General features: G+C 35.9%; 1 protein-coding gene across 1 annotated transcript in view; it reads left to right on the top strand.

The window, feature by feature from the left end:
- Positions 1-14766, top strand: part of LOC147888665 (uncharacterized) — a 38076-nt gene extending 23310 nt beyond the window's left edge. Inside the window, exon 7 of the mRNA XM_087392342.1 lies at positions 14509-14766. Within this exon, the coding sequence (XP_087248468.1) occupies positions 14509-14766 (258 nt within the window). The remainder of the gene's footprint in view (positions 1-14508) is intronic.
- Positions 14767-15027: the final 261 nt, after the last annotated feature.

The raw sequence follows: 15027 nt of genomic DNA, 5'->3' as shown, positions 1-15027 counted from the left end.
GGGGGTTAACCCCCCCTCCCTCCTCTCCTCGTGCCCTCCTACCTCCCCTCCCCCTCCCCCTTCCCTGTGCCTCCCCTCCCCCTTCCCCGCCTCCCCTCCCCCTCCCCCTTCCTCGCGCCCTCCCTGCCTCCCCTCCCCCTTCCCTGCCCTCCTGTCAACCCCCTCCCCTCCCCCTTCCCCGCCTCCCCCTCACGTCGGCCACCTCCCCTCCCTCCCTCCCTCCCTCCTGCTTGCGACGAGAGGGGAGGCGGAGGGGGAGGCGGGGAAGGGAGGGGCTGGTGGGGAGGGGGAGGGGGAGGGGAAGGGAGGGATGGTTGGGAAGGGAAGGGAGGGATGGCGGGGAGGGAGGGGCCGGCGAGGAGGGACGGCGGGGAAGGGAAGGGAGGGATGATGGGGAGGGAGGGACCGGCGGGGAGTAGGAGGGAGAGGAGGGGGAGGGAGAGGGAGGGGCTGGCGGGGAGGGGGACGGGGAGGGAGAGGAGGGGAAGGGAGGGGCCGGCGGGGAGGGGGAGGCGGGGAACGAGAGAGGAAGGGAGAGCAAGGAGGAGAGGGGAAGGGGAAGGGGGAGGAGAGGGGAAGGGAGGGGGAGGGGAGGAGAGGAAGCAGGAGGAGGGAGGCGAGAAGCAGGAGGAGACAGGAAGGGAGGGGAGAGAGGAAGCAGGAGAAGAAGGGGGAGGAGAGGGGAAGGGAGGGGGAGGGGAGGGCAAGGGATAGGAGGGAGGAGAGGGGAAGGGAGGGGAGAGAGGAAGCGGGAGGAGAGGGGATGGGAAGCAGGAGGGGAGGGACAAGAGGGAGGGAGGGAGTACCTAGGTGGAGAGGTGGTGGAGCTCCAAGAAAGTTGTGAGAGAGAATGAGAAGAAGTAGAGTTTTATAGAAAATGGGTAGCTTTTAGGTCAAGTCAGCTTTTTTTAGTTTTTAAGGTTTTTTTAGTTCTTTTAGAATCACTATAAGTCGAACATTCTTCATTCTCTCTTTCATTCAAAGATCATTCTTTTACACTCCATGCTTCTCTCCTCTCATCAACCTATTGTAGGATTCTCAAAAATTTTCAAAATGTTGCAAGAGGTGAGTTCATTTCTAACCTATTGCGTACGCAAGAACTTCTAAGAATCAAGTTTTTGTAAATTTGAATTTTTTTCATATCCGATTCTTTTCTCAAAAACTTGTGTGTACGCAACAACTTCAAAAAACCATTTTTGCATTAAATCTTTTTTCCCACAAATTTTCCTCTTTACCTCAAAATCTCACAACCTATTTTCAAAAATTTCTCTCGTATCCTATTGGGCACACCAATTTTTCAAAAAAAAAATCTATTACAAATTTATCTCTCAGCCTCAAAACCACTTAGACCTCTCTACCTATTGCGTACGCAACAACTTCAAACCAAAATTTAATCATAAATCTCTCTAAAAAACTCATCAATAAAAAAAAAGAATCTATTATAAATTTCTCTCTCAACCTCAAAACCACTCAAGCCCTACCTATTGCGTATGCAACGACTTCAAAACAAAATTTAATCATAAATCTCTCCAAAAAACTCCTCAACAAAAAAAAAACAATCTATTACAAATTTCTCTCTCAACCTCAAAACCACTCAAACCTCCCTACCTATTGCGTACGCAACAACTTCAAAACAAAATTTAATCATAAATCTCTCCAAAAAACTCCTTTTAAAAAAAAACAATCTATTACAAATTTCTCTCTCAACCTCAAAACCACTCAAACCTCCCTACCTATAGCGTACACAATAACTTTAAAATAAAATTTAATCATAAATCTCTCCAAAAAACTCTTCTCACGACACTTTATTACAAATTTCTCTCTCAACCTCAAAACCACTCAAACCTCCCTAGCTATTGCGTATGCAACAACTTTAAAACAAAATTTAATTATAAATCTTTCCAAAAAACTCAACTCACGACACTTTATTAATATAAGAAATCCATTTATAATATTTTTACTCCATAATATAATAAATTTTTATTGACTAATGTTAAAATATAATTTTGCTAAAAATGTTTATTATTAATCTATAAATTAATATAAATATTATATAATTATTATATAAATAAATATACAAATACATTAATTAAAAAATATAACTTGAAAGGGAGGTCTTCTAGCATATGTGCTTTATATAATACTTATTCTTAAAACAATGAAGAATTAGTGAATATATTGCTATTCTATACATTATTAACTTAAAAACTAATATAAATATAAATTAACTATTATATAAATTTAAATAAATATATAAATTATTAATATTATACATTAATAACATTTAAAATTATGTACATTATATAGTAATAACCTTTCAATTTTAAAAAGTAGTCAATCAAAGAATTAAATTAAATTAAAAATAAGAAAATATTAAATTTTACACACTTACTTTTAGCATGTATGCTTTTCTTCCATGTGTATAATACTGTTAGTTAGTCGAAGAATGAAAAATTCGATAATGTATTTGTAAGGTAGGTATTTAAAACCATAGAATCTAGAAGAGGTTTAGCATACTTACTTATCTTTGTTACTATGTGTAATACTTTGCAAAAGCCTTAACAAACTTTGTTTAAGGCTTTGCACAAAACTACAGTATCATTGCATCCATATCATTTTTTTACTTTAGCAACCACCAAATATCCATGGTATCCATGATATGGAATACATATTTCTTCTGAATATTTATTATCACATATTTTTTCATTTCTTCTGATACACCATGCAGCATGAATGTAAGAAAATATGAATCTGTGTGCTTTTAGCCTATGTACTTGTCCATAATCAGTAGGATACTTTGACTAGGTAGACTTATAATTACTGAAAGTAAAGCCTTTGCAAAGGATCGTATCTTCTGATACACCATGCAGCATGAATGTAAGAAAATATGAATCGGTGTGCTTTTAGCCTATGTGCTTGTCCCTAATCAGTAGGATACTTTAACTAGGTAGACTTATACTTACTTAAAGTAAAGCCTTTGCAAAGGATCCTACCTATAAACAAAACACTTTGGAAAGCATATAACATATAGTCTATATATATCTAAACTAAATACTTTGGAATGCATATTTTATATAGTCTATATCCCTTAAATCTTACATTCTAAATCTTAAATCCTAAAGTTCCTTAAATCTTAGGTTATACAATCTAAGCTCTTAAACTTATATAACAGTTATAATCCCTAAACCCTAAACCTTAAACCCTAACCCCTATAACTTAAATTCTAAAACCTAATTTTCAATTCTAAACCCTAGATTCTAGACTCTAAGCTCATGATCTTATATTCTAAACCCTAAACCCTAAAACCTAAAACCTAAATCCTAAATCTTTAAATCTAAAACAATAATCATAAACCCTAAATGCTAAATCCTAAACCCTAGATTATAAACCCTAAACCCTAAACCCTAAAAACATAATCATAAACCCAAAACCCTATAAACACTAAATCTTAAATCCTAAGCCCTAAATCCTTAACCCTAAATACTAAACCCTAAACCCTTACCCTAAAATACAATCAAAATTTAATGATTTTTTTCAATTTGTGTAATAGGTTTGATATATCCCCCAAACTGTTGCAAGTGGAATAGGTTAATGGTGCACTCAAACTATTGCAAAAATCAAGGAATTTTCTTGATTTGTGCAACAGGTTGGATATACCCCCCAACCTATTTCTCAAGCAATAGGTTGGGGGGTATATCCAACCTGTTGCACAAATCGAGAATTTTCTTGATTTGTAGCAGGTTGGGGTCACCCCAACTGAGGCCTGTTGTTGGATATACGCCCCAACCTGTTGCTCAAGCAACAGATTGGGGGATATATCCAACAACAGGCCTCAGTTGGGGTGACCCCAACCTGCTACTGCAGCAGCAGGTTGGGGGGTATATCCAACCTATTGCACAAGTCAAGAATTTTCTTGACTTGTGCAACAGGTTGGATATATCCCCAACCTGTTGCTCGAGCAACAGGTTGGATATACCCCCCAACCTGTTTTCTTGATTTGTGCAACAGGTTGGATATACCCCCCAACTTGTTGCTCGAGTAACAGATTGGGGGTATATCCAACCTTGCACAAATCAAGAAAATTCATGAGTTGTGCAATAGGTTGGATATATTCCCCAACTATATATCAAATTGTTACACAAATAAGAAAAATTCTTGATTTGTGCAACAGGTTGGATATAGCCCCCAACCTGTTGCTCAAGCAACAGGTTGGGGGATATATCCAACCTGTTGCACAAATTTAAAAAATTCATTAAATTTTGATTGTATTTTAGGGTTAGGTTTAGGGTTTAGGGTTTAGGGTTTAAGATTTAAGATTTAGGGTTAGGATTTAGAGTTTAGGGTTTAAGGTTTAGGATTTATTGTTTAGGAGTTTAGGATTTAGGGTTTAGGGTTTAGGAATTAAATGTTTAAAGTTTAGGGTTTAAGTGGTTAAGATGTTTTGATATTAATTATTTAAAGTTTAGGATGTAGGGTTTAGGTTTAATGCCTTCTCTGCTAGTTTTGATATAGAAGTTATTAAGTAATAATAAGCTCAATGATTATTTATTATGTTCATTTTGAGTTGCTAATCTATTTTTGTACATAAAGCAGGTATTCACCCTAACTGAGGGTATGGATGTGGTGTTGTATAAGAAGAATGAAGTGGTGGCTTTTGGATGAATTCATAGTCTTGATTCTATGAATGTGTGTCATTTCCAACGTTGTGGTGAGAGAAGATGTGTAGTGATAATCACCAATGTTGTAAATCCTGAAGTACATTTAAAATATCCACATGGAGACTTTGAGACATTGGGAGATATCTTACAATGTGACATATTTGATATGCAAGCACACAGAACACTCTGGGACCAAGACAAAATTGTTCCAAAGACATACTTTCAAGATATTAAGAAAACTTATTTTGAGGGGGAAAAAGTAGAGATGTTATCTTGCTCCGGAGAAGTTTTAGCAATTGGCAACTTTAAGGGCTATGCTCAGAGTTTTCTCTGTATAGTGGAGATAATTAAGTTGACTAGTGCAGGTGTCATTCAAAATGCAATGGATAGTACTTCACATTTAGACGTTCATAATACTACGTCTCAACTAAAGTTCATAGTACTTGTAAATGGGGGTTAGCTTTCTTGAAATCAAGTTTGCCCAAGATAGTTTCCTTCAATGTCATGGAAGACAATAGAATATTATCAGAAGAAAAAGACTAACACAAATGGGATCCAAATTGATAAGAATCTATAGTAGTAATCAAGAGTATCATAGTGGCATGCTCACAAGTATTGAGGACATTATAGTAACAGATGTTGATGTAGAAAAGGTTTCTTGTGTTGCAAGTGACTCAAATATACTCACTGGTATAGAAGACTTGTCTTGTGTTGCAAGTGACTCAAACAAGCTTACTAGTATAAAAGACTTGTCATGTGTTGCAAGTGACTCGAACAGGCTCACTGGTATAGAGGACTTGTCCTATGTTGCAAGTGACTCGAACAGGCTCACTGGTATAGGAGACTTGTCTTGTGTTGCAAGTGACTCAAACATGCTTACTGATATAGAAGACTTGTCTTGTGTTGAGAATAATAAGATGGGACCACAAAGAAAAATACACTCAAAGATCGATGGGATAAGTGATGCAATAATAGGAACTGATGATATTAGTGACAATGATCATGATGTTACCACTCGAACACAAGGCAAAAGGGTCAGAGAATCTGAGACTTGTCATGTTGTTTGTAATATTGTTGCTAGCATGCCATAGAATATAGATGGGAGAATCTTGAGTTACGAAGGAGAAACAGTTCAACCACAAAATTCAAGAGGCATTGGCAACAAATTGACATCAATGAACATGTCTACCAGATTGCCATTTCCAAGATATTATAAGGTATCAAATAATTCTCAAGCCCACACAGCATTTGATTGTAAAGATAAAGAGTCAAGGGAAATGGATTCGAGGTTTGATGGTCTTACAACTAGAAAACGCAAGATACTATTAACAAAAAGAAAGTATGTGAGTGTGAAGAGGCAAAGAATCATGGCATCAATTCCAGAACCAAAGAGGCATGTAATGCTATCCGAGGAGAATATGGAAAGGATGCTTATGCAAGTTTATTGCAAGAGACTTTGCATTAGCAAAAGTTGGGAAAGATGATTGTGCAGCCATACGCCTTGGTATTTGGAGTAAGACAGTGCCTAATAGACATAACTATCTTCTTCAAGAGTTTTCATGCTTTCTTCATCAAGGCACTAATCAAGATTTGAGCACAAGACACTGTAAACCTAGATTGAAACCCATGGTTAATGGGAGACCCATTTGCAATCGAGGATATCAAGGATTAACTGGACTATCACATGACACATACTGGACCATCTGGGCAGAGGTGAAAGAAAACGTGGTTCATACAATTCATGGAAATACCTACAAGCTTAAATGCCATGGAAGCACTATAAATGCAACCACAACATTAAAGCAAGTTCTCAAAGACCATGCATTACCGCAGCCTCATCTTCAACAAACAATGCTAAATGGACGTGTCGAATGCCAACAACATCTTTCTTTGGGAATGACAAAGAAGGTCATTCTAGAAACTGTCAATAAAACTTTACAAGACAGAGACGAGAGCATAATTTCACGATCAACCTTGTACAAAATTGGCATAGAGATTTTTGCCATGTCAAGATACCATCAAAGCAAAGGATGTCAAAATGTAAGACATGTGATGAATTAAAAAATGCCATTGAACATAGTAAATGTGAGCAGCAGCGAGGAAGATATATTAAATGGCGATCAATCCATTTACGTCATGTGCAGGATGCTCGAAAGTTGTATGCTTCTTGGAGAGAGGAAGCTATTTCACATGTTGATAAGTCCATGTGCATCACCATTGATGGCATGGACCAGAATACAACCACTTTGCCATGATATAGACATATCCCACCAGCATTGGAGGGCAAACGTGGACTAAAAACACACTTGTGTGGAGATTAGTACATGGATACCGAATCTTTTGTGATGTATGGACTCATAGTTTGCATGACCATGATAGTAACCACGTTGTTACATCAATCATGAAAGCAATAAGAAAGGTCAAAGATGCTCATAGATGTTTACCTAACACATTGCGAATACAAGTTGATAATTGTTGGAGAGAGAACAAGAATAAATATATATATGCTTTATGCTCTATGCTGGTTGGTTTGAAAATATTTGAAGAAGTGGAAGTTGGCTTTCTTCTTGTCAGCCATACACATGAAGACATAGATCAAATCTTCAGTGTTATCTCTGGTGAGTTGAAGGCAATGGATGTTTTAACAATGGAGGATATGCTATTTTGAATTGGGAAAAAAATTGGAGGTTCTCGCAAGGAAGAATCAGAAGTGGCTATCTTAGAGAGGATGGTAGATTGCAGAGCATTCATAGAGCCACATTTACAAACAAGAGATGATGCCCTAATAGGACACACAAATCCACACTACTTTCGGTTTCACATGCATAACAATATTCCAGTGATGCAATGGAAGCACTACTCAGCAGATGGAGATCATTTATGGAGTGAGTCATATGCTTTATCACAACGAATAATTCCATTGGAGGAAACTAGATTTGTTCTTGCAAAAAACAAATCACTTGACATTGATGAAATGAAAGGCTTGAAAGCCTTCATTAAACATCTTCAAAAAATGATGCAAAAATATCTTGAGCAATCAACTAAGAATTTGGAGACAATTAAATCAACTGAAGCACTTATCCAATCTTTAGAAAGACAAGAAAACTTAATGAGCATTGAATACTGTGAATCCTTTTGGCCAGAGCAAGCTAGGTCACCAAGTTTTCCTTTGGATATAAATATGTTAGTAGATATGGAGGAAGTAGAGGAATGCCTTTTACCTCGAAAATATTGTGGCAGGAAGGGAGACTAACCCTTACCAGAGTTTATACCATCTAATGAGATTGAAGAGGGTCTATTTGTTGCAGTTTGTGCATCTGATCTAGGTTCAGAGTTGGATGACCAAGGTGGCCCAATTTGGGTTGTAAAGGTTGCTAAGATAGAAAGGGATGACAAGGGAACTCCTATAACATTTACAGCTTTATGGTATGAACCAAAGCCATTGAAAAATCTCTTGAGAAGATATACAATAAAACAACTCTATGAGGGATGCTTGCAAAAGAAACATGAATGGGTTCCAAATAATGAGGGATTAACAGAGGTGGAAGTCAGTAGCATTATTCATTGCTGGAAATCGAGGATACAAAGTTTTAAAAAGAAGCATGGATACAATGTTGAAAAATGTATCACAATCCCTGATCCAAGTCGTGTCCATATTAAACATCATTTGGCAAGACTTGACCCATCAAGCGCAAATACATTACATGAATCTGATGACTCTGAACAAGATTCAAATGCATAAGATAATGTTTTGTATGCTTTTTTCCATACAAATGGTATATCTATACACCACCAATAAGATAATTTATTGTATGGTTTGTTTTTCAAAAAAAGGTTGTATCTATACACCACTTATATATTGAATCCAACAAACTCTTTTTTTTCAAAAAAATTGTGTATCTATACACCACTTATATGTTGAATTCAACAAACTCTTTTCATATGGTGTCATATTTTCACTTCATAGTGTTAAAATTGAACTAGAGTTAGGAGACTACTATTATTATTATTATAGTTATTGGATGGGGGCACCATGCACGAGTTTGGGAATTATAGCTTCACTAAGCCATTTTTTTTTAAATTAGAGGTCACCACTTGACTTTTTAGCTTAGTAAGGCCATATTTGTATATAAGTGACGCATTTAGTGCTCTAAAAAACCCAATTTTTGAGCTCACTAAGTGAAGTTGAGTGGAGAAGATATGCTCCAAAAAAAAGTCAAAACCAAGAGAGAAAGTCCAAAAATTTTGAATAGTGTGTTAATGGGTCTATACAAGTTTAGCAGCTGCATGAGCCATATGGCAAGAAGGTGATCAACAAGCATTATCTCAAGCCCTTCTTTGTTCGTGATGGTCCTAGGCATGGAAATGCTATGCATTCCTTGCTTGGGGGGGGAACTATTATGGATAAATTTGACCAAGGTAAAAGGCATAAATATATGTGTGTGCTTGTATGTGTGGCAATAGTATAAAAAAATATGGTGTGCATAGGGCCTAGGGTTGAGGTGGCAGGGCATGACCATGTGCCACCCTTCCACGTAAGAGGATCCATAAGGTGTTTTGTACATAATCCATGGTAGTTATATTATAAAATGATAAGGTGGCATGGTTCCTCCATGTGCCACCACTCCACCTAGGCAGTCCCATGCTTGCATTTAGTGAGACATGGACCAAGGACCATGGGAGAAGTAATATAAAATAGGTGGAGATGGATATTATATTGGATTATTCCCTCCATGTAGGATAGGCCCATGTGGAGGGGGTGTAGATAGTCAAAGTATGCAAGTTAAATAATGGGGAAAGTAGGATGAGGTGGCAAGACTGCTTGTGCCAACCCTCCTCTTGTCCTCCTAGATGTTTGAACGTATTATAAAATTGGGAAGAGACCAAGGGAGTATCTTAGACTTGAGATATGGGGTTTGATTTATGTGGGAAAATGAGGCAAAGGGTTGTCGCACACAATTGAGAGTGCTTACCCACATAGCCCACATGGGAGACTCTTCCACACACACCATGCATGTGAAAGGATGCATTTATTGGGAGAGACCCCCTCTCTTGGCTATAAAAGGAGGGGGCTATTCATTGATGTAACACACTCATTCTTGTAAAGCCACCTAGCTAGTAGTTTGATTTCGCCCCCCCATCCTTCCTTTCAAATAAAGCATGACTCTCTTCCCTTGATGTCTCCATCTCTACATTCCACCTTCCATCATGTACATGCTCCTCTTCCCCCTCTCCCTTCCCCCTTGTGGCATAGTCCCTCTCTTCATTCCCACCCCTCTTAATCCTTTTTCCCCACCTATGTTAATGCTTCTTCCCTCATGTTCCCTTTTTCCCTATGGCTCTCGAGCGTCGCTATGCCTCGCATCTAGCATCATGCCTTGATTTCTTTTCTAGATAATAGTATCCATTGTAAACCTAATATCTAAATGAGAAGTGATGTAACAAGTGTCCTTAGCACACACTGAAGATGACTATTGGACCAAGTAATAAAAAACCTATACTAAATTTGGCCATGATGATTCTGAGTGTTGGTATGGTAAAAAGTGCATAACACACTATTCAAAAAAATTGGACTTTCTCACTTGTTTGGACTTTTTTTTTGAAGTGGTCACCTCCACTCATATCACTTTCTAGACTCACAAATTGGGTATTTATTTTGCAACAAAATGGATCACACCCATATAGGTGGTGTATAGCAACATTTGATTGAATAATATATTTGAACGTGGTGTAAAGATACACCATTTTTTGAGAACAAGGCATATACTATATTATCCTATACTTATCAATCTCCTTCAAAGTTATCAATTCTGATATTGCATTTTCACATGATCGGTCAAGCCTAGCCAAATGATGTTTAATATGTGCAAGACTACGATCAGGGGCTGTGATACATTTTTGAACATCATAGCCATGCTTCTTTTTACATGAATAATGCTACTCACTTCCACCTCTGTCAAACTTTCTTTATTTGGAATCCATTCACATTTCTTTTGCAAGAAACCCTCATAAAGTTGTTTCATTGTTTTTCTTTTTGGTAGACTTTTCAAAGGCTTTGGTTCATACCATAAAGCTTTAAATGTTATAGGAATTCCCTTGTCATCCCTTGCTATATGAGCAACCTTTGCCACCAAAATTGGACCACCATGTTTATCCAACTCTGAATTTGCATCAGACATCCTAACTGAAACAAACATACCCTCTTCAGTCTCATCCTCTGGTACAAACTCTGGTAACGATTTGTCCCCCTTCCTACCACAATATTACCAAGGTAAAAGGCATTGCTCAGGTTCTTTCTTCATCTATTTCCATATTTGTATCCAATGTGAATCTCGACATGTCACAACGTAGCTTGTTCTGGCTAGAAAGATTCAGAGTATTCAATGCTCATTAAATTTTCTTATTTTTGTATAGATTTGGCAAGTGCCATTGATCTTATTATCTCCCCATTTTTCATTGCCTACTCAGGATATTTTTTCATCAAGCCTTTCATTTCATCTATGTCAAGTGCTTTGTTCTTTGTAAGAACAAATCTATTTCCTCCAATGGAGTTATTCTTTGTAATAACGCATATGGCTCACTCCATAAATTAGTTCCATCCACATGAGTAGTGCTTCCACTGTGTCACTAGAATATCATTATGCATACTAAACTGAAAATAGTGTGGATTTATGTGCCCTATTAATGCATCATTTCCTCTTTTTAAATGTGACTCTATGAATCCTCTCCAATAAACCATTCTTTGATATCCAATGAGTATGAAACTCTGCACAACCTTAAACTAAGAAAATCTAAGAAACAACTCAAATGATATCTGATGGGTATGAAACTCTACACAAGCCTTAGACTAAGAAATCTAAGGCCTCTACAAAGTATCGTATCCATCAAGAATCTAAGCACAACAACTAAAAGTATTGATTTTGTGTATTCCCCTTACTTTATGATATACTTGTATTGTTCAATTGTTTGAGGGAATATTGTTTTATTCACAAATTAATTTTGAAATGTGTTAAATTTTTTTAATAAAAATACATTAGAGTTTGGTCCCTATTTTATATCAATAATATAAACTTTAAATTAATTAGTTTAATATGGCTCTTATATGTATATTAGTTATTTTTATTTAATTATTAGTTATATATTTAATTTTTTATTTTATATAAAAATATTAATATTTTTTAAAAATAATTTCTTATGAATATATCATATTTATATAGTTGTATAAACTACACTATGTTTTAATATAATTTTTAATATATTATTATATTACATTATAGTATATATAGATAAATAATATTATTAATAAATCGTTTTTGAAATCCAAACAAAAAAAGCTTTTCTAAGTTGTTGCATACCCAATATGTCAGGGGACTCTTTCGAAAATATTGTAAAATTGGAAAAAGTGCAAAGGATTGGAGTTGTTGCATAGGCACTAGGTTAGGAGAGTTTTTTCAGAAATCTTTAAAAAGAGAAAAGTAAAGCAAGCTTTTTGAAGTTATTGCTCAGATAGTTTGGAATTTGGAAAAGCCAAGGTTAAGAGAATTTTTTAAAGTTAGGTTGGAATTTGTAAAAGCCCAAAAAATTGGAGTTGTTGCGTAAACAATAGCTTAAGAGATTTTTTTTTAGTTAGGAAAGTTCTTTTGAGAAATCTTGAGAAGTTTAAAAAACTAAAAATAGAGAAGCTTTTTGAAGGTGTTGCTCACGTAATAGGTTGGAAGAGATACAAAAAGATAAAAAAATAACAAAAAATTTGATAGGTGGGAGATGTTGTGTACGCAATAGGTTGGAAAGCTCTTCACTTGTTGCATAATTTTGAAAATTTTGTTGATTCATGCAACAAGTTGACATAAAGAGAGAACCAAGAAAAATGAAGGAGTATCTTATACTTATACTTAACCTAAAAAGCTACCCTAAACCTAATTTTAACCCACTTCCCCACCATGAAATCTCAACCTCCCTCCTTATTCTTCCCTCTCCTCCCTCCTCTACTCCTCCCTCCAACATCTCCAATCTCCCACCTTTCCCCTTCCCTCTCCCCTCTCCTCTCCCTCTCGCTTCGCTCCCTCCCCTCTCCCCTCCCTTCTCTCTCTCTCTCTCTCTCTCTCTCTCTCTCTCTCTCTCTCTCCGGGTGGAGCAGGCGGTGAAGAAGGCGCGGGCGAGCAGGGGGCATTAGCCCCCTTGGTTGTCAAGGGGGGGGGCATTAGCCCCCTCCCACAACATGTTGCATGCACAACAGGTTGAGGGAGGCCCTCACGTTAACTTTAATTTAAATTAGTTTAATTTTAAAATGAAAATTAAATAATAATTTTAAAATCATGTTTAATTTAATTTAATTTTTAAAATAACTTAATAAACATTATAATTAAATAAAAATTTTTATTTTTATTTAATTATAATTTTTAATTTTTAATTAATTATAATTTTAAATTAAGTTTAATTCAATTTTATACTTTTAAAATTAATTAATATTTTAATTGAATTTAACTAATGAATTTTAATTAAAATTAATTTAGTTTTTGACTTAATTTAAAATAAAAATTAATGAAATAATTAAATTAAAATTAATTAAATCAATAATATTTTAATTAAATTAAATACTTTTTAAATATCTAATTAATTTTATTTAAAGATTGATTAATTTTAAAGTTTTTAAATTAAAAATTAATTTATTTTTTACTAATATTAAAATTTTATAATTAAATAATTATTTTTATTTTAAGATTGATTAGTTTTAAAGTATTTCAATTAAAAAACATTTAATATATATATGCATTAAAAATTGTATTATAAAATTAATGACTTAAAACTTATTTAGAAATAAAATATAATCAAGTAATTTTATTTTAAATTAAATCAAAATTAAGTCATTAAATTTATTGATTAAAAAATAAATTTAGTTAAATTTATGTTTATTTTTAACATAATGTAATTAAATTTAATAAATTTGGGTTTAAATTTTAATTAAACATTTTTCTTTTTTTAATTGCAAAAAATCATTGCTCCCAGTGTTGCTTCCAAGGCTCCCAAGATGATTGAGAAATTCCTTAAACATGGTTGGTATTTGCTAGAGCGGAATTCAAAGTGTTTCTTGGTGATCACTAATGAGGTTCTGTCAAGCACCAATTATAATTGAGAGGAAATATGAAATGGTGGAGTAGTTTCAAGGATAAATATTAAAGACAATGGTTCAGTTAAAGTTGCATACAGAATTAAGAATGAAGATGTGGTGTATAAGTTATGGCCAATGGACAAGAAGTACATGTTGAAGCCTGTACCAAATTCAGTTCAAGGATCTACATAACTACTTGATGCCTTGAGATTACTCATGATAAATTAGGATGGCTTGCAGAGCATTGTTGTACCTGCAGTAGTAAGTGTGCCAGTAGTAGTACCTACAGTAAGTGTGCAACTAGTAATAAGTGTGGCGTGAATAGCATCTAGTTCTGAGGTTGTACCCCCCACAACCACCATGGCGTTAAGTACCGGTACTACATCACCAGCTAAAACTACAAGAAAGAGAGTGAAAAGAACTCCAGCTGCATGGGAAGATTGAGTGAGTGCAAGTTATTTAGCACCAGGCGAGTAGTTGGATAATGACAATGAGGAAACAAAGGAGGAAGAAGATGCATTTGCTAATTTTTCTGTAAGCATGGAGAATTTACATCCTCCTGAAGGCGAGGGATATATTTGGTGATTGGTACAATTCCTCGTCATCACACTGCTCATTGATTGAGCTTCCTTGTTCACAAATCAATAGAAGCTAGATGTGCATTTTGCATGCAAGTTGTATGAAGAGACCAGGAATACTAAAACACCATTTGTAGGCAATGTTACTCTTTGTCCAATGAAGTTTGTGAGACTTCCAGAAGATGATACTCAGCTGAAGGAAGTCACATTTCAAAAGCACAGAGATTTTCTCAAAGCCTTTGAAGAGTTCAACGATAGTGACTTTGCTCGTGAAGCTGATCTCTACCAGACTAGATATGGGAATGACGTTGAGAAGAGATATATGGTCGCAAAGAACAGGTTCCTTGATAGATGCAGGTTTGAGCCCATTGATGGGAAACACTTTTATGAAGCTTGTAGGATCGCCCTTGAAGAGGGATGAAAAGGAAACTTGAATCACGCTGAGTGTCTACAAAAGTTTCAATGGGTCATTTATTACATATGCTTATCTAATGATGATTCAAAATATATTTTCGAATCCGAAAGGTTTAATATGGTTTCATTGACTAGGAGGAAAAACTCAACTCTTTTCGAGATCCTGATTAAGGTAAGGGAGTTATGGATCAGATGCGGCTTACCACAGATAGTAAAGGGAGTTATGGATCAGATGCAGCTTACCACAAACAGTAAAGGGAATAAGACC

The sequence above is a fragment of the Dipteris shenzhenensis genome, chromosome 21 (assembly GCF_047967505.1).
Source record: "Dipteris shenzhenensis isolate YYH24624 ecotype China chromosome 21, Dip_SZ_1.0, whole genome shotgun sequence".
NCBI classification, from domain to species: domain Eukaryota; kingdom Viridiplantae; phylum Streptophyta; class Polypodiopsida; order Gleicheniales; family Dipteridaceae; genus Dipteris; species Dipteris shenzhenensis.
Note: the sequence above shows the minus strand (reverse complement) of the source record. Positions and strands in the feature narration are given on the sequence as shown.